General features: G+C 47.1%; 1 protein-coding gene across 8 annotated transcripts in view; it reads right to left on the bottom strand.

Moving 5' to 3' along the window:
* The window catches only part of CadN (neural cadherin), a 326,124-nt gene that overhangs the window by 271,769 nt on the left and 32,771 nt on the right, over positions 1 to 21,584 (bottom strand). For all 8 annotated transcript variants that reach the window (XR_007602747.2, XM_050195541.2, XM_050195543.3 and 5 more), the window contains exons 3-7: positions 4,841 to 5,032; positions 4,214 to 4,460; positions 2,871 to 3,087; positions 1,265 to 1,376; positions 191 to 583 (exon numbers count right to left, since the gene is read on the bottom strand). Coding sequence is in view for 7 of the 8 variants with exons in the window: in XM_050195541.2 (XP_050051498.1) it covers positions 191 to 583; positions 1,265 to 1,376; positions 2,871 to 3,087; positions 4,214 to 4,460; positions 4,841 to 5,032 (1,161 nt within the window). In the remaining variant the exon portion in view is untranslated. The remainder of the gene's footprint in view (positions 1 to 190; positions 584 to 1,264; positions 1,377 to 2,870; positions 3,088 to 4,213; positions 4,461 to 4,840; positions 5,033 to 21,584) is intronic.

The raw sequence follows: 21,584 nt of genomic DNA, 5'->3' as shown, positions 1-21,584 counted from the left end.
AAACTTGTTTCAGGAAAAGTGTGCCCCGATAACTAAATAGTTCAACATCCACAGTATGTATTTGGTAATAATAATCTGGCTCCTAGCACCTATGAGCAGATACAGTCCTATTAAGAGAAGCAAATAGTAAATTTGCATGCTTGGAGCTTTGCAAACAACTGTATCGCTTAAACTAAGCAGTTTATGTTACCTGTCCTCTCTTCAATCTGGAACATGCCAGACGTAGTGCCACTGTTGACAAATCCAAAGAGGATGTTGTCGCCATCCTTGTCACTGGCCACTACAGTGGTCACAAGAGTGCTGGGCCCAGCATTTTCATCTACATTTGGTGTGTAGACATCTTGGCTGAACTTTGGTGACTCATCGTTTTTGTTTTCAGTGTAGATGCGTATTGTGGCAGTGCCAGTCAATGGTGGCTCCCCCCGGTCCGTGGCACGCACAGTCAACACATACGTGTTGTTCACATCAGCATCGAGCCGCCGGTTGGAGTACACCACACCCCTGCTGTCGATGGTGAAATCTTCCTTGTCGAGCGAGTATGTCAGTTCAGCATTGCGGCCTGTGTCCATATCCGTTGCCGACACTGCAAGAACAAGCATGTTTGCCCACCCAGGAACTTTAATAAATAAATCTTCGACTGTGACCAAGGCACATGAAAGAACGGTCAGAAATGTGCACGTCTTGGCCACTAAATAAATTACATATAGTATGTATCAGTAAAAACTAGCTTTAAGTACTTCTCACTAGCAAGCATCATGTATAAATCTTGTCGAGTGAAAAAGAAAAAACAATCTCCGATAACCAGAAAATATAAAAGCAAATTATATTTTCACAAGCTTTTGTGTGGTCCATGTGGCCCTGCTCAGTCTTTCTAAACACCTTACTTTTCCCTCTGCCACAGAGTTGTCTATGATTCAAGAAACTCGTCACTTCATTTCTGGACATGTTAGCCTACAAGAAGTCATTTACTATTTATACGGCCCAATTTATAAAATGACTTAGACCAAGGCTTTAAGGAGTCATTAAGCATATATAGGCTTCACATAACACAACCTTTTGTGAATGCAAAGCTGGACATTGCTTTGTAAGCTGTCAAATTCTTTTAAAGAAGGAGATGTCGCCAGACATTTCACCTTCACCCTGGAGCTTCTTCAGGCACTGCTCATCACAATTTCTATGCAAGTGCTCTCCACCATAGTGCCAGTGGCAATTTTTGATGGCCACACTATTACACATAGAAATGATGATTTAGCCAAACCCTCACCTTGAAGTATGGATGTTCCCACTGCGATGTCTTCATCAACATTGTGGGCTTGATAATCTGGCAGTTCAAATCGTGGAGCATTGTCATTCACATCAGTAACTTTGATTGTTAGCTGAAATAGAAAAAACAAAAGAAAGCACAAGATATCATCAACAAAGCTGTAAGACCTGTTCACTTGGAACATTATTTTTAAAAATTGGCAGTTTCACCCAAGGACGAAACATATTGAAAGTGATAGCATAGTTTAGCATTGCACTGAAAGTGTCTCAGAGCACTGGCCAGCCGCACTGCCGGTGGCCAGGAACAGGAGTGCTTCCAGTAGCATTGCAGGCGTCGCACCTTGTTGGTGCACGAGGTAAGACTGAATAAAAACCGCTGGCGTTTGTCAGCGTCCAAACAAAAGATTGGATACATTTAACTTGACATTAACTGTCCGTTCTGCTCAGGCCATTGTTGCCTGGTGTACACATAGCTGCTGAACAGGAACGTGTGTGTGCACAGCTAATACCAGCAGCAGAAGCCAGAACACTGCCCTGGATCCAGCAGAGCCGATTAAGCAGAGCGTGACTGTGCATCCACTTGGCTTAACAGTTCTTGTTGCCAAATGGTCTCTGAAGAGCTTCTACAGCACAACAACGATGGTGCAAATTCGCCTCAGGCAACCGTATAAATTGCTGCTACGATAAAATGCATTTCTTAGAACACAAGAACTGACAAAAGTGTTACTATGAAGCACAAAGTACAAAGCAACCAAGTAGTCAACTGTTGATGGGAACAGCCAGGAAGTAGTCAGCCATCAATTGCAGCCTAGATATGGCATGTAGAGCTGCAGCATATATGTCTACATGATGCATCATTTCCACCACTTTTTTCTGAAAAATTTGGAAGAAAATTACAAGTTATGTGTCGATCCCCGCAATAACGAAGTCATCGGGGAAGGAAATTTCATTGATCCAAGACTGCTTTTTAAAATATCTTCACTGCTGAGAGGGAGCAAATGAACTGATCTCTATGGACGTTCACCAGGGGCACCAGATTTCTTTGTTTACACGAAAATTTCAATCTTGAGGGTTTTCATTATTGAGGGGTTGAACTACATTATTCCCCAAGGGATGCTGCCGAGTCTTCAGCTTTATTAATCTAGACTAAGTGCAATAATAAGGCCAGGTATCTTGTTAAAATAAACCTCTCTTTAAAAGCTGTGTGGCAAATTCCACTGCTTTCAGTGTTCTAACCTGCTCTTTCTCTCACATTTCCTAGTATTGAAAAGATGTGTGCAATCCTATGTGGCCTTATGCTGAGGGCTTTATGCAGCAATCAAATTTCTCTATAGAGGAGGAAGGTCAGAAAAGGCTGTTTTTGATACTACCTGCAGCTAAAATGGGGAGGGAAGCGGGGGGGGGGGGGGGGGGGGTTCATTTCTATCCAACAAGCATAATATGTCCAAAAAACTTTCGGTCCCTATTAAAGCATAAGAAATGTATGTCTCTGCAGGCATGTGGAGAACTCCCATTCATCAACTGGCCAGCTTCTCAATTTCCCCACACTGTGTGTGTCGTGTCATGAGGTCTCAAAGTTAAACCTGGACAATTCAATTTTCGCTCACTTCAACTGATGTTGAAAATCCTCCAGAGTCTTCAGTTGCGGTCACAATTAGCGAGTATGACTTTGGCTGCCTGAGGTCTTCATAGTCAAGCTCCTTGGCCAACTTCACCACTCCGCTGGTAGGTCCGATGTTGAAGGTACCAGCTCCCTTGCCCTGGGCTCGCAGGGTGTACCGAATTTCCCGATCGGCAAAAGATTTGGCCTTCACCTCGATGATGCTGAGATGAACAAGCAAGAGTAAAGCAAATATTAATTTTACCATGAGCTCCACAAATATGGCAAGAACTTAAGGCATATATACCTACTAGAATACATATTACAAGTTTCAAACATTACGAGTCAGTTTACTGGTCACAAAGGTGTAATGCTCCACAGAACAAATGGAGTTTTTCTTTGAGCATACAAGATTGGCAAACACTGTGACACACAAAACTGTCTAAGTGTAACCACAACACCAAAGAAAAAAAATTTACTGCAAGTGGCAACTACAATTTAGTTGAGTGTCATATACAAATCTGGCTTACAAAAGCAAGGAAATGCTACCTTTGTTTCAAGCCTACCAGTACAACATACTCAAAACTTGTGATATCACTCATTTCTACAACACTGAGATGCAACATAATGCTCACTCATCCAGGTATTTCTTTCCCCATCTTAGTTTTTCAATGCTGTATATTGTACACCAGCAAGAGAGCCATCAGCTTTTCTTTGAGTGCTGCACTAATTACCTAATAAAGTAGTAGCAAATGATTTAACTCTTTATACAACAGCAAACAGTTTTACAACTGCACGAACAAACGATCACAGAGAGAGCAAACAAGGACAGCCACGCCTGTCCTTGTTTGCTTTCTCTGATCGTTTGTTCACACAGTTATAAAACTGTGCTAATAACCACCAACTCCTCGAACAACAAGTGCTTCTAATCTTTATACAATAGTGATAGCAATGTACCTAACATCTCCATTAAATTATTTTTGAAGCATGAACCTAAACATGTGCAAAATGCCACAACATGCATAAACATGCAAGTGCACCATCAGGCATCAGAACGAGTAATATGCAATGACTAGAAGAAGCTTGTGGTACTTCCATGTCGAATGAAATTATGTTTAAAGTGATGTGAAGCCGATCATTTCAAACAGTAAACCATTGTTAACAATAGTTTACAGCTGGACTACAAAATTCCCCCCTCCTCAGTGTATACGTGACATAAAAATCTGTTGAGGTCGCTAAGGCCGAGTAAAATACCTGATCCAGCAATACAGTACAGCAAAGAATTGCCAGTGTTTTGATAACGTAATAACATGTGCAGCAATCAGTTTTGAAAGTTGTTGGGCAACTCACTCCGAGTCTTTCTTTTGATTCTCTGGTATCACAGCTTCATAGAAGGGCACATAAAACTGAGGTTGGCGCTTGCCACCAACCACTGAGAGGCGTTCTTCTCGTGTTGACTGGTGCTGTCTATCTCCAACCTGGCCATTCAGATCTTCAGCCTTAACATATAGCACATACTCCTTGTCCAGCATGAACGGTGCATTGCCCAGGGTCACCACCTCACCCGAGTGCGGGTCCACGTCAAACCTGTTGCCACCTGTACAGAACAAAAATGAAAGGCTTATAAATCGTTCCAAGATATAAAACAAAAGGCATCAATTTCAAAGAATGTTGCAGTTACTATTACCTATATCTGCATACTTAAAACACATGCATACTAGATCTTTGAAGTGCTTGAAGATCAAATGCAACATGAGACCTTTAAACATTGAAGGCTCAGAAAAAGTTTACTAAAAAATAGTGCAGTGATTGAATTGTAAGAATACTTAATTTAACCTATAAAACAAAGAAGTCAACAATCAAGATGTCTTGTGCCTTTTAAAATATAATGGGGAATGCTGGACAAAACATTATTTGCAAATGCTTCTTAACAGTGTGCGCCATTCAAGTACAAGTATGAAGTGCAAAGGGACTTACTCCTGTCGCGCACAATAGAGTAGCGAATATTGTGGTCCGTGTCCGGATCCCTGGCCTGCAACTTGAAGACAGGAGTGCCGGCCGGGGCATTCAACTGTACAACAGCCTGCATCGGAATCGGCCGGTTGATAAAGTAGGGAGGCTCATCGTTCACGTCCGCTATCCGGATGATGATTCGTTGCCGCTCCTTCTCTGCATAGTTCAAGTAGGAAACCACAAAAAGCCATTAGCATCTAGCAGTGAATCCGGTAAGAATATAAGTAGACTGAAGATGCAGACAGAAGCAGAAATCAATAACAGACTGAAATGAGCTCGAAATCTAATTTATTAAAAAATTCTGTGACGTACCAGAATAGTAAGCATCGAAAGGTGTTAATAGTTACAGCATATACAAGACAGTAGTTAGAATAAAAAAGTGCAATAAGAAATCACATTTTGAAGATCTGTGCCAGTATTCCCAAACATTCTTACAAACTACTGTTCCCTCACTAGCTGACATTCAAGCACCCAACACACATGACATCAACCAGCACAATAATAAGATGACCGTCCTAGCGAACTGCGAATGGGGCTTATGTAAAAAAATTTTCTGTGGCTCAAAAACAAGCCAAAAAGGCATGCCATTTCCTTCTTCTGCCCCACTATGAAACAAAATATGGTTATTTTAACCAACACAGCTTTGTCCAGTAAACAAAACTTGTTTTTGTGTCTATAGAGACAAAAGCCCAGCTACCTGGACAGCACTTTCAACATTTTGATTCCACATTTCAATCGTTCTATATCTACACTTCCCCCATTGTCACAGGACCAGGCAAAAAAAAAAGCATGCCAAGAAGCTACTTTTTCTTTTAGCAACATGCTATTCAGTTTTGAATCACCATATTCACTAGTAATCCAGGGAACATACGGGGAATGCGGTAGATGGAAATTCAAGACGATGAGCAAAACGTGAACAAGGTGAATTCACCTTGTTCACTTTTTGCTCATCATATTCACTAATGTTCTGCATAAGCAGCCTCATTTTTATGCCATCCCATCAGAGTGCCTGATCTAGAAAAATGTAATGCATGCCCCCACAGAACCAGAAGCTCAAGGCAATTTTGTCTCTTGGACACTTGTAGTTAAATTGATAAAGATGTCACTGCAAGGATTCTACATGAAAGGCAAACTGCTGTACACAGTGAATTCTTGCAACATGCAAATCTAGTGAGGTTAACAAGTCATGCAGATTACCAGAAGATGTGCCACATCGTAACATGAATATTCCGACATGGTGTCACAGGGAGCCTCATACAGACACACACCCAGCTTCATAGTTTCAGAAATGGTCCCTATGTTTCCATATCTTTACTGTTTTGCCACCAATGAGAACCAATGCCAAAGCAGAGCCCCTTCAAACAAATGCATGAATGACCTGTGTCACATCAGAGAAAGACCAAAAAAGACCCATCCTCATCACTTTGCTGTCAAATTGCTTCAGTATCAGCATGTAAGTGACCTCACACCTGCTGCAGTGCTGTATCTTCAAGGGGAGTATGGTAGCGCGATTAAAAGACGGGACAAAAGACACATAGGGACACACACACCGCTATGTGTGTCCCTAGCGCTGTGTGTGTCCCTATATGTCTTCTTTTGTCCCGTCTTTTAATCGCGCTACCGTATCCCCCTTGAAGATGCATTACCAACAAGCCTACATTGCAACCCTCGTAACGCAGTGCTGTAGTTTCAGATCCTTTAAGTGGGTCTACAAGAAACGCAGAGCTGCAGATAAAGCTGCCCATAAAAAAACACCTCACTGGATGACTGCTTTCAAATGACGTATCTGATAATAAAGGCAACATAATGTTAAATACTATTAACATCTCCACATGGTCACAGAAAATAACAGCTCCTATCTGTTTTGTAAAAGGTTACTAATAATAAAAGCGTATTTACCATGTAGCTAGCATTCCTGTTTTTTGGCGTTACAAGAAGGCAATGCTTCTTCAATGTGACAAGATTTCTTTTTAAGAAGGGTAATGAAATAAGGTCACTTAGCATTGATGTCTTGCTTCACTCAGTAATTAAACCTGAGCACAAATAATGAAGTGTAAGCCAGGTATAGGCCAGCAGAATTAAACCTCCACTCAGCACAGATAAAAAATGCACAGCAGCATCTCCCAGCATTTTTATCACTTTTCAGCAAAGCCAAACAAGCTCCATTCATACTCTTGTGTTCAACATACAGCTAGAACATGAACTGTGTGCTGTGCTTTACTGCATCCATGAACATTAAATGTCAGTGGCAAAGAACAATAATATATGTTCCAAACAAAAGCTGCCAATGTCTACCAGCAGTGACCACTCATTTTGATATCTCTGAACAAGAGCAGAAATTTATTAACTTGTTTTCCTTTTTTTTTTATTGCATGGTCGTGTTGGTAGCATTTCATCTATGCTTACTTCCACCTTTTAGAAAACTGCACTGTTCCCTGGTAGTTCATCCACCTTTGCTCTTCAGAAAGCAAAATTCGTTTTTTTTTCCTGCAAAAACATTTTGGACAGCAATGGCACTAGTATACGCCAGTTGAAATGCCTGGGCACTGCTGCCAATTTGTGGCATGTTAAATAAAAGTTATTTAGACTGTGAAGTGCTACTGGTGCGAGGACCCACTGGCTAAGTAAGGGATGGCTTTTCCAGACCCAGAAGACCCAAGTTCAACTGAAAAGTTTTTACTAACATTTCCCATTCCCAAACTTTCCATTCTTTAAAATGGTCCAAAATAAAGCAATAAATTGTTTTTTCACATCAGTTGCACAAATTACAGACAGGATGTGGATTCGTGTGGAAAAAACGGAAGGACGAGGACAGATGGATGTTTGCCTAAGATTGTGGGTACACATAAAATCAGCATAATCAGCATAGCAAGCAACCAAATATTGTGTGCGTTATTGAAGTAAATGGAATTAGAAATTGTCCGAGTTCGAAATCAGTCCACTCAACTTTCTCCTAAAAAAACGAAATTCTCCATTGAAAAAAAAAACAATTTTTATCAGAATGGTAAATTACCTTTTGAACAGGCCTCTAAGGCAACTTTAAATCCTACTTAATAAAAGTGATGTAAATGACAAAGTGTGTTAAGATCCAAATATATAAACAAAATTGTCTACCACATGGCTGATGTAAATTTGCATCTCAAAAGGCAAAAGCTGTCCTCTCGGGTCTTCAGCTGGGCCAGCAACCCTCTCTAGCATTGCCTGCTAATTATGAAACAGTATAGCTGTGGCATAACTACTGTAGATACCAATTTCCCTAATGGAAAGCAAAGAAAAATTTTGCTGTATTTTCCCATAATTTTTCATGAATTCCCCGAAAATTATAGGTTTTCTTGATGGTAGACACAGAATGTGCTCCCAACACCCATGCTTAGTGGTGCAACATTCCAATCACAAAAAACAGTAAGATTATGAGCAAACATCCCTTTTTTTATCCCACAAATATCTCAAAAGTGCAAGCCCATTTGCAAATAGTGCCCTGAACACTATTTTACCTTAACTCGACACGAACTCCACAGATTAACTAGTCATAACCATCTGCCACAAAAGATAATCCAATCCCAGAAAAGCTCACATAAACTTGCACAGCAGACCTGAAAATGAAGGAAGAATTCATGAGCCCACTTAATGATAAGATTAGCATAAAGCGCGTAGTCCGACTATGTCACCACTAATATTGAGTACCTCATTTAGGACAAGCTATGCATATTGTGTGAAAGAGACTGAAGCCTAGTTCTTGGTTTGATGCAGGTGTAATATCTGATATTGTTGAATTCAAGCCAGTGTAAAGAACAGATTATGGGACAATTAGAAAGCTAGCATCTTCACCTTCAATGTTCTGTACCATAAAAATAAAAGCCTAATCACCTAACAAGATGCCTGTGCTACCCACCCCCTATGTCAAAGAACTTTTCCAAAATGGAGCTTTATAAAATGTTTCGGATGCCTTGAGCAAGATGTGTACATGCATGACGTAATTCCAATTTGTTCACAGTTCCATATTTATATAAATGGCACTTTTCTATATAAAAGATCTCAAAAACAAAACGAAAATAAAGTGAAAATTTCATGGCAGAAAAATGAATGCCAGCTGTAACGATTTTCACAGAAAGTACAAATTGTAACTCTTGGTGGCAGCCAACACACATCATTTGCTAGTACAAACTTTCAGTTTTATTAGAGATGCTCCCCCAACGAAAACACTTGGATTACCATGCACACCACCTATGTGTACAAACACCAAACTCCCTCAAGCGGAACTTGTGAAGATTAACCTGTTAAAGCTTCAGGGCAAGGATTCATGCTTTGAACAAACTTGGCCTAGTCCTGCGCTAGACCACTTAGTGCTAGACCACTTAGTTTTAACATGGCAAGTTTCCTGGCGCAGAGCACCGCACCTGGTGCACGTTCAAGGCCAGCGAGACATAAAAAGAAAACGAAGAAAAAAACTGACAGGCCATTTTATTTGCAGGGCGCATGCGCGGGCTTTAATGAGGCGCGCCAAGGAACTCCGCGGGGGGATTGGCAGCGGTTTCCCCGGAGGAAAAACAGCAACGGCGCCAGGCAGGAAAATCGAAGTTTCCGAGTCCCGGAGGAGCCCGGAAGGGCCCTGCGCTCCGGAAATCGGTCGCAAGCCCAACACAGCCACTCGCTGCCGGCGCTCACTCAACGGTGGAGCATGTTGCGTCTGACCGCCGCGATGGACACGGCGCCCTTTGTCCCGCGCTACGGTGGCCATGGCCACGCGAAGGCTAGACTGTGGCGAGGGGGCTCCCTTCGACGCGATTATTATGGCGGGAAACGGGGCTCTGTCGACGCAGTCATTACTGCGTTTAGCGCCGCACGAAAGACGACGCGTACCTCTGCCGCGCCCACTGTGTCCTGTGACGCAAAGCGCGGTAATGGATCGATACTAGTATTGGAAACTCGACGTTGCTCGGCGCACACAATGCCCACAAACAAGTGTGAGCGTGCAAAGACCACGCGCACGTAAAAGCAAAACACTCGCGGGTTAGGAAAAATCGTCGAACGAGACCAGCACGATGACAAATCCCGCAGGGCCAGGACCTCCCACGGCCGCGGCAGATTCGACGAACGGTGGTCGGGAGCACGCTCGTGTGTGCCTTGTGGTCCGACGTGCTTTCGCGCAAGATACGCCAGGCGCAATCGATCTAGGCGCGAGGCGGTTCGAAGTCTGAAGCCCAGTAGGCCTCTCTCCCTGGACAGGCCTGTGCAAGCTCAAGAACGGACCGAACAATAAACGGGCGCCGCGTTCGCGCGGCGCCGAGCCTTGACGCAGCGTCTAGAGAAGCGCTGAAGCAAGTGCAAGTACACCTGCACGTGACGGCGGCCATACTTCTTTTTTTTTTCGTAATTCTGACAGGTGCACTCCATCTACTACAGAACATTCAACAGGCTGAATTTACGGTAGAATTCACCAACAAAAAATGAAGGCGCAACTGGAAGTCACGAATGATCGCCGAGTCAGACACGCGGGTCGCAAAGGTTTCGGAATGCGAAGACTGAAGTATGCAGCTTGAAAATAAAGATGTACACTTCGGCGTCAGTCAGTTTTAGGACGTTCAAGTTAAATCAATATTTTCACTTTATATTTTATCGCCGGGATCGACCACTCGCGGCACGGCGGGTTATATGCGGCCGCCGCAGCCAGGTTTTCCCAGACACGGGTACTGTTCCAATGAGGGCGCCATTCATGGTGCAACACAATGGGGCTCTTGCATTGCCCAGGGGGCGCTGCGATAATGGTGCTAAAAAGCACCCTCTGTCCTGAACTGGGTAGTACCAAGCTCGGTCGTCTGCTTCGGAAAGCACGTTTACAATATGGGCCACTTTCGGTTTTGTTGTACCACGGCAGCGAATATCGGGCGCCGAATATCTTTTTTTTTTTTTTTCAGGGGTGGCACGCTGCGTAAAGGCAATAAATTATGCAACGCCGAATACGTGTACGTAGTTCAAGAAATAAGCGGCGAAGTTTTAGCGCGGTGTCAATCGCGAGTGAAGCGAGTCGCGTACGAAGTTGAAAATTATGGGGTTTTACGTGCCAAACCGCGTACGAAGTTGAACTTCAGGTAAGGTTTGGACGCTGCTAGATTAGCAGACATGTGTACGGAACTGCTCGAGCGCACGACGGTACGCGCCGCGACGGCAGCGGTCTTTCGACATGCCGCGAAACGGCGGGCCTCCTGCAGTCTCTGTTGGCTGCATGCCGCTAGAGAAGTAGTTATGCCTGCGCTGTAGTAGCGGCCATCTGTCCCTTTAGCAACTGATAACTGATGCAATGCATATATGAGCTCGCAGTGACGTACGTGCGAATCGCGCTGCAGCGAGAGCTCGTGCGCTGCTCACTTGATGTAGCTTTTAATGGCAGCGCTCGAACATCGAGGTGCTGCAGTCAATACTACCTTGCTGCGCTGCCTTAACGTGCTGGCTTGGGGTCAAGAATGAGCACATTTAACTCTCTAACCTGTGCTGCTCGTAGTGGGGTAGTGAATTGTCACCGAATCAGCCCGATCATTTGTGCTCATTTGCACACACCTGGTCACTTCACCACTTCGCACCGGTAGAATTGTTAATTGCCACTGTTGCCGGGTCTCGAATCGTGAATCACCAGCCATGCCTGCTGCTATGTCGGTGGAGCCGTCAGGACTGTAGGTGCAAAAGACCGAATTTTAGAACGGAGATAATCAAGCAAGCTTCAAGACAGGCGAAGCAGTCAGCATGGCGTGAAGTTTCGTTTACCCAGCGCGACGAACTGCAGCTATTTAGGGCGCCCGACGCTCCGCTTCGTGAGGCCTTGAAGGAAAACGGTAGAATCTGATGTTGGGATTCAGACCTTGTTCATGGCAGCCCACGATGCAGAAGTAACGACGGTGACACTTTTTCGAGGCTGGGCTAGGTCTTTCCGGATCGGCGTCGCCGATTCCTTCTGCTTCCAGCATTACGTCTCACGGAGAGTCCGTTTTCGTTAAACTATAGGCTGCGACGAGCTCGCAGCGTGGTCTGTGAGAATAACGAGTAACGAGAGAAGTAAAAAGCGCGAATCAACGCAAAACTCGGGCTAGAAACGTGCTTCGCCACAGCCAGGGCTCAATACTACCCAAGCTGGTACTACCCAGATAACGTTTCGCGCGCCGCCACCAGGCACCGCTACTACACCTCAAACTCCAGCGCAAGACGCCCATAGAGTTTAAGTACACTGGTAGTGGCATCATATGCGGAAAGAAGCTTTCACAATCTTCGGGACAGCGTAGAGCCTGCTGCAGTCAAAGGAAGACATTGAAATGCGCGTGAATGTATCGTAGTAAAATTTTCGTACAACGAACGTTTTCACAATGTAGAATAACGCGTTCACTCAGCACACAGCAACCGCTGCATCGCTACCGCCCTTGCCAAGTGCCAGCAGCGCGCCAGTCAGCTAATGCGCATTGCGCATGAGCAGGCGGCACCTGGCATGGGTGCGGTAACGGTTATAAGGTTCCGTTACGCCAAAATGTCGCTGTCGTAGCGTATTGGTATATATATGAAAACCAAAACAATCGAAGAACTATACTCTTCCACTCGTTCGTACAGCGAGTAAAAAAAAACGGGTTCGCTCGGAGTGACGCAGCGCCCACAAAGTACACACAACGTTCGTGCGCTGCGATTAGAGATGCGCAGCTCCCAGAGCATGCGCTGCCCCGGCCCTTCCTATTTCCGCTGACCGAGGGGAATCCCCTGGCGAAATACCTCCACCGCGGAGGAGAGGGTGAGTAGGCCATCGTACCCGTCGCTAGAGAATGGCCGGAAGAGGCGCATGCCACCGACGCTTACGTCACGGCCGCGACTACCCAGCGAAAGGCCACGAAGGACGAGCGGAGACGGCCCCAGTACACGAAGAGCCGACGCTGGGACGCCAGTCGCAACCGACCGCGGTGCCTCCCGCCGCTTCGATTTCGCGGAAGATGAATGAACACCTTCAGTCGCATCGTGGTATACGTGTTCAACAGACTGACCCACAATCCACAGTTATCTTTAAAAAAAAAACGGAAAAAAGTGCGACAGAAGTCTAAATGAAAATCAAGATTTGCCAGGCCGTTTGAGCGCCAGAACGCACGTACCCCGTGCAACAATTCACTGCAGTCAGTGCAGGGCGCACAAAAACAGCGCGTGCGCTTCTCGAATCCGCGGCTTGGTGCAACAAGAGCAAACCTGCAGGCGCATACAGATCGAGCGGTTTACCATCCGGCGTTGCGAAAGGAGGCGGGAGGGGATAACTGGTCCTGTGCGGGCGTGTACCCGCGTGCCTCGGTTCCCGAGTCACTTTTCCGCTGGCAACCGACGGCGGGCTTTTCTTTCTCGAGACCGCTCGGAAGAGCAGCGTAACGTTTTCCCAGAATCGCTGGCAGCGTAGCACAAGCGCACCTGTGGCGCATACATACGGTACGTGCCTCGAAACTAGCACGATGGTGAACAACCGCGCCTTAGTCAACGCCAACAACGTCGCGCATGCTCCACTCAGCTCGATGTTCCGCCACTGAACTACTCGGCCCGTGAGTGCAAGAAGCGCTCATCTGCTTATGTGCTGCCGAGCTGCAATGACACACGAACACTTCGTATGTGTTATTACCCGAACCTGTGACATGACATGCTTAGTATGTTCTTCACGTGCATTAGGCGCGATCCTTCCAGAAGGTCCTTCATGCACCTCCTCAATTCCTCGCACAAGTCGGAAGGAAAGTATTCGCTCTAGATTCGTATTAAAGCCCCAACCACGAGCAAGGGGGTGGGCGCGCGCAGGATAACGAAAAGATGTGCGGAGATCTGCCCATTAGGCTCACCACGAAATACGACGACGATTCCAACGAGCTCACGCACGAACACGAGACCAGAAGAGAGGGGGAAGCCCACTGCGCCCTCTCGCTGCAATCAGATACGGCTCCTGTTGTGCGCGCCTTGCAATGAACAAATGGGACAAAACGACACGAGCCGATGCACCGGCCCACTCTCCGCCTGAGCGACTCGAATTGCTGCCCTTCGATGGCCGCGTCAGGAGGCTGTGCTAAACGAGGGACCTCCCGAGCTGACGCGACATTCCTCGTCGCAAGTCATCGAGGTCCTGGGGTAACAAGAGGCAAGCCAAAATTGATGAGCGGGAAAGGGAGCCTTTCGAAACGAGTCGCAGACGTTCACTGAAGCTTCGTAAGGCCCTGCCGACAAGACTCCTCCCATCGAAGCCCTCGACCACGTTATTTCGCACATGTATGCGCGCTTCAATCACACGCATGCGAGGCAGCTTGCAGCCAGCTTCCAAGCCTTTTAAGCAAGAAGCCATGTCGGGCGTGCCCGGTGTGCCTTTGATGCAGTCCAATGACTACGTTTCATATTTCGCGTGCCACGCTGTGGAAGCTACGCAAGAAGTTTAGTCATCAAAATGTATCACTAGAGGCGAGTTCCCTGGACTGCTTTTCTGCACACCGCTGCATTCCGCCATATTGTCAAAGTCTGCGATGGCGGCATTTTGAGCCAGTCAGAGGTTGTAGCCGCAGCCCTCCGGGCCAATCAGAGCTGACAAGATGGCAAATTCGCCGATGAATAGCACCCCTGGGTTTAAACATCCATCTGGCACGAGCACACGCGCGAAGCTACTGCGACCGGCTCCAAATGAAGAATGCGAAACGGAACATAACGAAAAGCAAAATTATCTAAAACAACGTATTAGGAGCCATATAATAAGAATTTGTTGCTTTTTATGGACTACTTTTATTAAATACGGAATCTAAAGACAGAACACTCACATAATTGGTGACAAAAACATCCAACTATTTGTTGGTAAGAACGCAGCCACCACATAGAGTCTTTGCACAGAGTTGCACGCGATGTATGAAACGGAATATATCCTCTTTTTTTACCATTTTCCTTGCGCTCAAGGTGAAGCAGGCCAGTATGAACAATTGCATACTGATAAGAAGTGCACTGAGTAACAATTGTCCAAACGAGCATTTAATTTTGCGAACGAACGCAGTGCGCCGACAAGGGAGCGATTAACAAAGTTTTGGATGTTTTTGGAGTTTAGCTCCATGGTACTGGCCTATCTTTTTCACATGAGCTTCCACCTCATAATGAGCTGAAGTGTTTAAATTTAAACATTAGGTTTTTTAATGAACATATCTGCTGACGCTATTCTCCGCAAGCGCAAAAACAACTCTTGCATTATATACAACTCTGCCTACTCGAAAATTGTTAGAAGAGGTATGGCGACGCTCTGCCTAGGGTCGGCGCTTAGAAGGACTTGTGCTCACTCGCTCCAGTCTAGTTTCGAGCATCAGGTCCAGCGGCTTCTAAATGCCGGATTTCCTCGTTCGGTCATCACCTCGTTGGCAGAAACCTTGCTGCAGAAGCTCAAACCTCCAGAAAGGCTCCAGAAAAACTCCTTGCACCGAGTCGATTACTCCTCTTTGCTTGGTGCAGTGCATGTCCGCGGAGCACTGGATCGGTCAGCGCAAAAGGCAAAGGCTGAAAACACCTGACAACCAGTCTGCGGCAGCTGCAATTAATTCAGACGTCGGGTACGGAAGCTAGCGTAAAAGTTTGAGAGCTTCAGTCAAGCAGGCAGGTTTCGCGCCACTTGAAGCGATTGTCGCACGTCAGTGTCGCCCGTGAGCAGCAAAACGGTAAATTCGCGTCGCATTTAACGCAGAACGCACTCCCAGCGAAACGAGTAAGTCGTCGAACTCCGCCAGAATGACGTGTAGCCTGCACACCCGTCCCTCGAAGATACAAAGCGCGAAGCCTAAATCTGCGTCTGAGTTATCTTTATGCAGTTATTGGTGGAGTTCTACGTCCCAAAGCTACACCTGGGCTACGGGGGACGCTTTAGCTGAGGGCTCAGCATTAGTATACACTACTTGGCATTAGCCTGCGCGGAAGCAGCTAGACGGGCGTTTCTAGATTCCACTCGGACCCAAACGCAGCCGGCGGAGCAGAGAATCGAAACCGCGACCATCGCGCATTCGGCAGGGCAACTACATAAACCGCTGAGCCGCCTCGGCGGGTCACTTAGACCTGCATTGTACTAAGTACGTCACCTCCTCCCTTAATATACGCATATCTCTCCCTATCGAGTCTGCAACACGCTCTATACTTTCTATGCGCTGCCTGCCCACGTCAATGAAACAGCAATTACTTTGATTCACTGCAAGAGGTATTCAACTCAATACAACCACAGTTCTCGCTAATTTGAATAGTAATAATTATAATAGTAATAGTCCTGCATAATGTATACAGCATTTAACATTTGCACGGCTCATTTCCTGCCCAAACGTATTCGCCATCAATTGAGAACCGCGGAGCAGCACCGCGCTGCCGAAGCAACATTGGGGTGCAGTGCACTAGCCAGAAGTAACACTACAGAGACAGCCAAGCCGACAGACAATTACGCCAAGGAAAGCATAGCGGTAATTAAGTGTGGTTTAAACTTAAATGCATAAAATAGTGAAGAACGGGGAAATCAAAGTGAACGAAAAGCTAACTAGCTGCCGGTGGGAGCCGAATCGACAACCTCCGCATTACGCGTGCGTTGCACTACCAATCATGCTACAGCGACGGCTACCAGTCCTGCCACTGCCTTGGGTATTTATGTGTAGTAGATCTTGCCCTGGCAGTGTTAGCCAACGCCACTCAGTGCCATGGCGGGAGAATGTGGAACTTTTTTTTTTTTTTTTGCCCGATGGCGCCACGTAACACGTGAACTTTTTTTTTTTTAATTATGGGGTTTAACGTGCCAAAACCACTTTCTGATTATGAGGCACGCCGTAGTGGAGGACTCCGGAAATTTAGACCACCCAGGGTTCTTTAACGTGTACCTAAATTAAGTACACGGGTGTTTTCGCATTTCGCCCCCATCGAAATGCGGCCGCCGTGGCCGGGATTCGATCCTGCTACCTCGTGCTCAGCAGCCCAACACGATAGCCACTGAGCAAACACGGCGGGAGGAAACCCCAGTAGCACGAGGGCACCTGGGGAGTAACTAATGTTTCTGTGGCGACCGTCACACAGGGCTTTCTGGGAAGCCTGGGCCACTGTTCGCGAGCGATCTGCCGAGCTGTGTTGGCACGTGCTATGGCACCGCGAACATACGTAGTGGGTGAGCTTAGAGCTTAAAAATTGGGAGAGCAGCCATGTGGCTAATAAACCCTCGCATGTTACCTAATGACATCAAAGCTGCCAGATTTGAGATCCTCGCTACGAATGAACGAGAAAAGGGAAACCGAGGGGCTCGATTGGCACGCATTAGAGACAGGAAAACGCTTTACATCGTAAGGTGAAAAAGGGTTGCGTAAGAGCCAGAGACCTCATAAGGCTATTTTTGGCGTGCATCTCGACAGCTTGCTGCTTACACGTTCCAACTACGACAGCTTTAAAGGCAATTTCATGCGCGAGACCACAGAAATAAAAATGCGGCGCCATAAGAACGGTCGACGTCGATTCTAGCTCAAGAGCGCGCCAGCGTTGGCAAGAGAGAGCCAGTCGAAACTAGGAAGAGGAAATGATGTCATCGCACAAGGGCGATAGGAAGCGGAGAAGGGGAACACGCCGGCTTCCCGACGGCCGCACAGAGCGCCCGCCGCCGAAACCCTGATCCGGTCGTAAATAACCGGCGCCCCATAAACCGTGCCGATGGGAGGCGCCGGAACGCAAAACTGCCCGCGCACCAAGCGAGAGCCGACATTCTGTGCATGCTGGGAAGGGCGGGGGTGGCAGGCATTTCCTCGTCCCACGCCGGGGGAACTTAGCGGAACTTAACCAGTGACACCGGCACCGGGCGCAAGCCCTTGGCAAGGGGCCTGAATGAGAGCGAAAAGAAAGAGCACACTTTTCGCGCCTGTTTGCTAACGCATCTGTTTACGTCACGCGCCACTCTACTACCGCTGGCGCAATGGCATGCGCCCGGTAGACGGGCGAAGACAGCTGGCGTGTCGGTGAATGAAAACGGGCCAAAATCGCACGAGCCACAGAGTGGCGGACGTGCCGCCAGCCAAAGGAGCGTCGCCTTCAGGCTCAACCGAGTCGATCTCGAGAGCAGAAAGTCTCGAATGAAGGGCCAAACACACGCGGCGGGTGGCAGGCAGCAGCGGCGCCGTGCTAGATGGGCGGCAGACAGTTGGAAACACCGCGGCGTGCTCGCGCCACGCCGCAGAGAAACCTGTGCCCTGCTAGAATGCGGACATTGTACGGCAGCGTGCGTCGTTCTTCGCACGCATTGCACCGACGCAGAGAGGCTCGGGACAAGTCGCAGAGGCGCGGAACAGCCGTACACAACACGACGCACGCCTGACCCATGGTACATCGCTCTTGTGGACCGAAACAAAAGAAATCACGAGGGACGCCTACGCAACACCATATGACGAGGCACGGTGCGGAATCGGGTCAGAAATGAGTAGCCGGCGTCAATCTTCTGGCGTTCCGCCACTGTTTGAGCGTCCCCGTGAAGCTTACATCGGCAGCGCCGCTTCATCGGAATTAGCGGCGGCGAAGCTAGGAAAATATCTGGATGAACAACGTCCAAGAAGGCGTCCTCCACTATTCTAACGATAACATGCAGCCACGAAAACTACGGCATCGGGTGTGGTATTTAGAACGATAAAAGCAAACAACAGAAGCAACCTCAGTGCCGGTATGGCGCGGAAAGTGCGCTCGTTAACACCCTTTCTCGACAAGGCGCAAGTCCAAGGTCAGCCTTTCAGATACCGGGCCCCTCCGTGGACTTCTGCCACGCTAGTATTCATTGAAAACAATGAGGCATGCTGAGAAAGCGAATACCACTCACACTTTTCCACGTCAGGAAGAGACACCGTATAACCGCCAAATCCAGATTTCTCGTTCGCGTGCCCCGTTTTCAGAACGCATTGCTGCGCATAATCCTACGCCCGAAAGTCTAGAGGAGAAAAACAAATGCGAGCCTGCGGCGGCCAAGAATGGCGTGTGACGCACTAATCAGGAAACGAATTAACTAAAATTCACTAATTAATTTAGGCAGCGCGTATCTTGGAACTTAGTCGCAGAATTACTTGAAGGCTGATTGGCGTCAATCCCGCAATTGCAGCATTGTAGGCAGAGACAGCTAATATATATTGCCAATAAGGAAGCCCATTTTCGTGCATAATGTATAGGGTCGTCCACTCTTAGGGGAAAACACGCGAGCGCGTGGCCGTGCTCCGCGGCCGCCTGGAGAACTGCGCAGGTGCGTTGAGTGCATCAAGGAATGAAAAATACAGGAGGCAGCATTACGTCCCGCAGCCAGCCTTGACAAGAGAACGCGAAGCCACGGTGGTGGCCCAACACGTGATCTCTTGAGCTGAGATCAGAGAAGGAATCCAAATTTGCTCAGACGTTTGGTTCCCCGTAGTACTAATACACTGCACCAGTAGCTTTTATTCGGTGCGCGTTTGTTCTGCCGCCCTGCCGTGGCTCTGCCTGCTGAGCAGGAACACTAAAACTAGCCGCGCACTTTGACGTGCGTACACGTGTTGGGCCACCAGGTTAGCTTCAATCGCGTTGCGGTATGCTCCCTCCTATGTTTTTCCCTCCTCCATGGTTGAGTGCCAGAGGCGGCACCTACAGCGTGTCGTCCGCTACTCTGGCGGCGTGCGCAAATTAGCCTCGCTTGATACTGGCACCGTAGCTACACTGTACCGTAGCTTGGCTTGCATCGCGGTGCACGAGCGCCCGTTTTTCGTGTAAACCTTCGCAAAGCACTGAGTGGCTATGGCACGTGGCACAGCAAACTGCTTGAAGTGGTGAAAGTCCGAGATCAACAGTTTTTAATGCGTAAGGCATTATAGGGCTACTTCCTTCGGAATTCTGTCCCGTCTATCTGCAACACGATGCACTATAAGTATGCATGGGATCCTATAGGGGTATGCATGAGAATGGCTATGTACGACTACTGAGATGCATGGTTATGACTATACATAGTGAGCACTGAACAGGTCTAAAAAGATTAATTACGAAGAATTAAAGCTAAATAAGACTCCGTAGGACTAATGGTCAAGGAAGGCTAACGGAAAGTAATTACTAATTAAGTAACCACAAGGTTAATGTGACCAGCATAAGTGAGATTAATTAAGGTTAAACAAAAGGATACTTAATACGCATCATTACATACATACATTATGGGGTTTTACGTGCCAAAACCACGATCTGATTATGAGGCACGCCGTAGTGGAGGACTCCGGAAATTTCGACCACCTGGGGTTCTTTAACGTGCACCTAAATCTAAGTACACGGGTGTTTTCTAAATCTAAGTACACGGGTGTTTTCGCATTTCGCCCCCATCGAAATGCGGCCGCCGTGGCCGGGATTCGATCCCGCGACCTCGTGCTCAGCAGCCCAACACAACAGCCACTGAGCAACCACGGCGGGTTAAGCATTATTACAATTATTAAATTGGCGAAGGCTAATCGTGAACAATTAAGGGTAATTAATACGACCTAAGCTAACTAATAATTACGGTCACATTACTTAAGTCCAATGAAGATCTCTAAGGATAATGATTCATTGATGTTGCATTACTTCACCTTAACTCAGATTAATTACGATTACGTTAATTTCGCCCAAGAATATTAATTCCGACCAATTAGATTCACCAATTTGGTAACTGCAACAGGTCAGTGCAATACTTGCAGCACACTGAGTCATCTTGAGTGCAAGATGAGCGACTGGAAGTTACACATTACCTGACAAGTCCCGTTGGGGATTTTCCGAAGCAATTTTTATAGAAGTGTTAGTTGGTTCAATACTTGACAGCACGCCGCATGCACGGCGTGTGTGCCCTATGTGCTACTCGTCTAAGGTTACCTAACGAAGTCGTAACAAATATCGGGGGGGGGGGGGGGGGGGTACTTTGCACGTATCCACCTAGTGGACATGTCCATTTCGTCTGGTGCTGAAGTGCTGATTGGCTGGGGGCGCCTGTCTCTTCTGACGCATACCCCGGCGTTTTAAGAGTGTATACTACACTCTAAAACAAGCTTACACCCTTTGGGGTGTATATCTGCCACACAACAATAATCGTCATCTGCCTTGCTTGAGTTTCCTTTCTTGAAAACGGCGCGCCCGGTACTTTTCTGTCGGCAATGCTATGTCATGGTGATAACGCGCATGCCGTTCGTTACTGGAAAGTACCGGGCTCGCAGCGTTAAAGAAAGGAAATGCGGACAAGACAGCGTTTATTGTGTGGCAAGATACACTCTAAAAACAGTTGCACCCTTTGGGGTGTATATTTGTCCCACAACAATAATCGTCATCTGTCTTGCCCGCGTTTCCTTTCTTTAACGCTGCGAGCCCGGTACTTCCCAGTCACGAACGGCATGCGCGTTATCAGTGTGACGCAGCATTCTCGACAGGAAAGTAGCCAGCGCCGAGTTTTCAAGAAAGGAAACGCAAGCAAGGCAGATGACGATTATTGTTGTGGGACAAATATACACCCCAAAGGGTGCAAACTGTTTTTAGAGTGTAGGACTCAAAGGGTGTAAACTTTTCTTAGAGTACTCTTAAAACAGTTGCACCCTTTGGGGTGTATATTCGTCCCACAACAATAATCGTCTGCCTTGCTTGCGGTCGACCAGCAGCATGCATTTGCGCCGTCATGCGATAAAAGCCGCATGCCCAGATACCTACACCAGACATAACGCCCTGTCGCGGGCCAGTC

Source organism: Dermacentor andersoni, chromosome 1 (assembly GCF_023375885.2).
Source record: "Dermacentor andersoni chromosome 1, qqDerAnde1_hic_scaffold, whole genome shotgun sequence".
Taxonomy (NCBI): domain Eukaryota; kingdom Metazoa; phylum Arthropoda; class Arachnida; order Ixodida; family Ixodidae; genus Dermacentor; species Dermacentor andersoni.
Note: the sequence above shows the minus strand (reverse complement) of the source record. Positions and strands in the feature narration are given on the sequence as shown.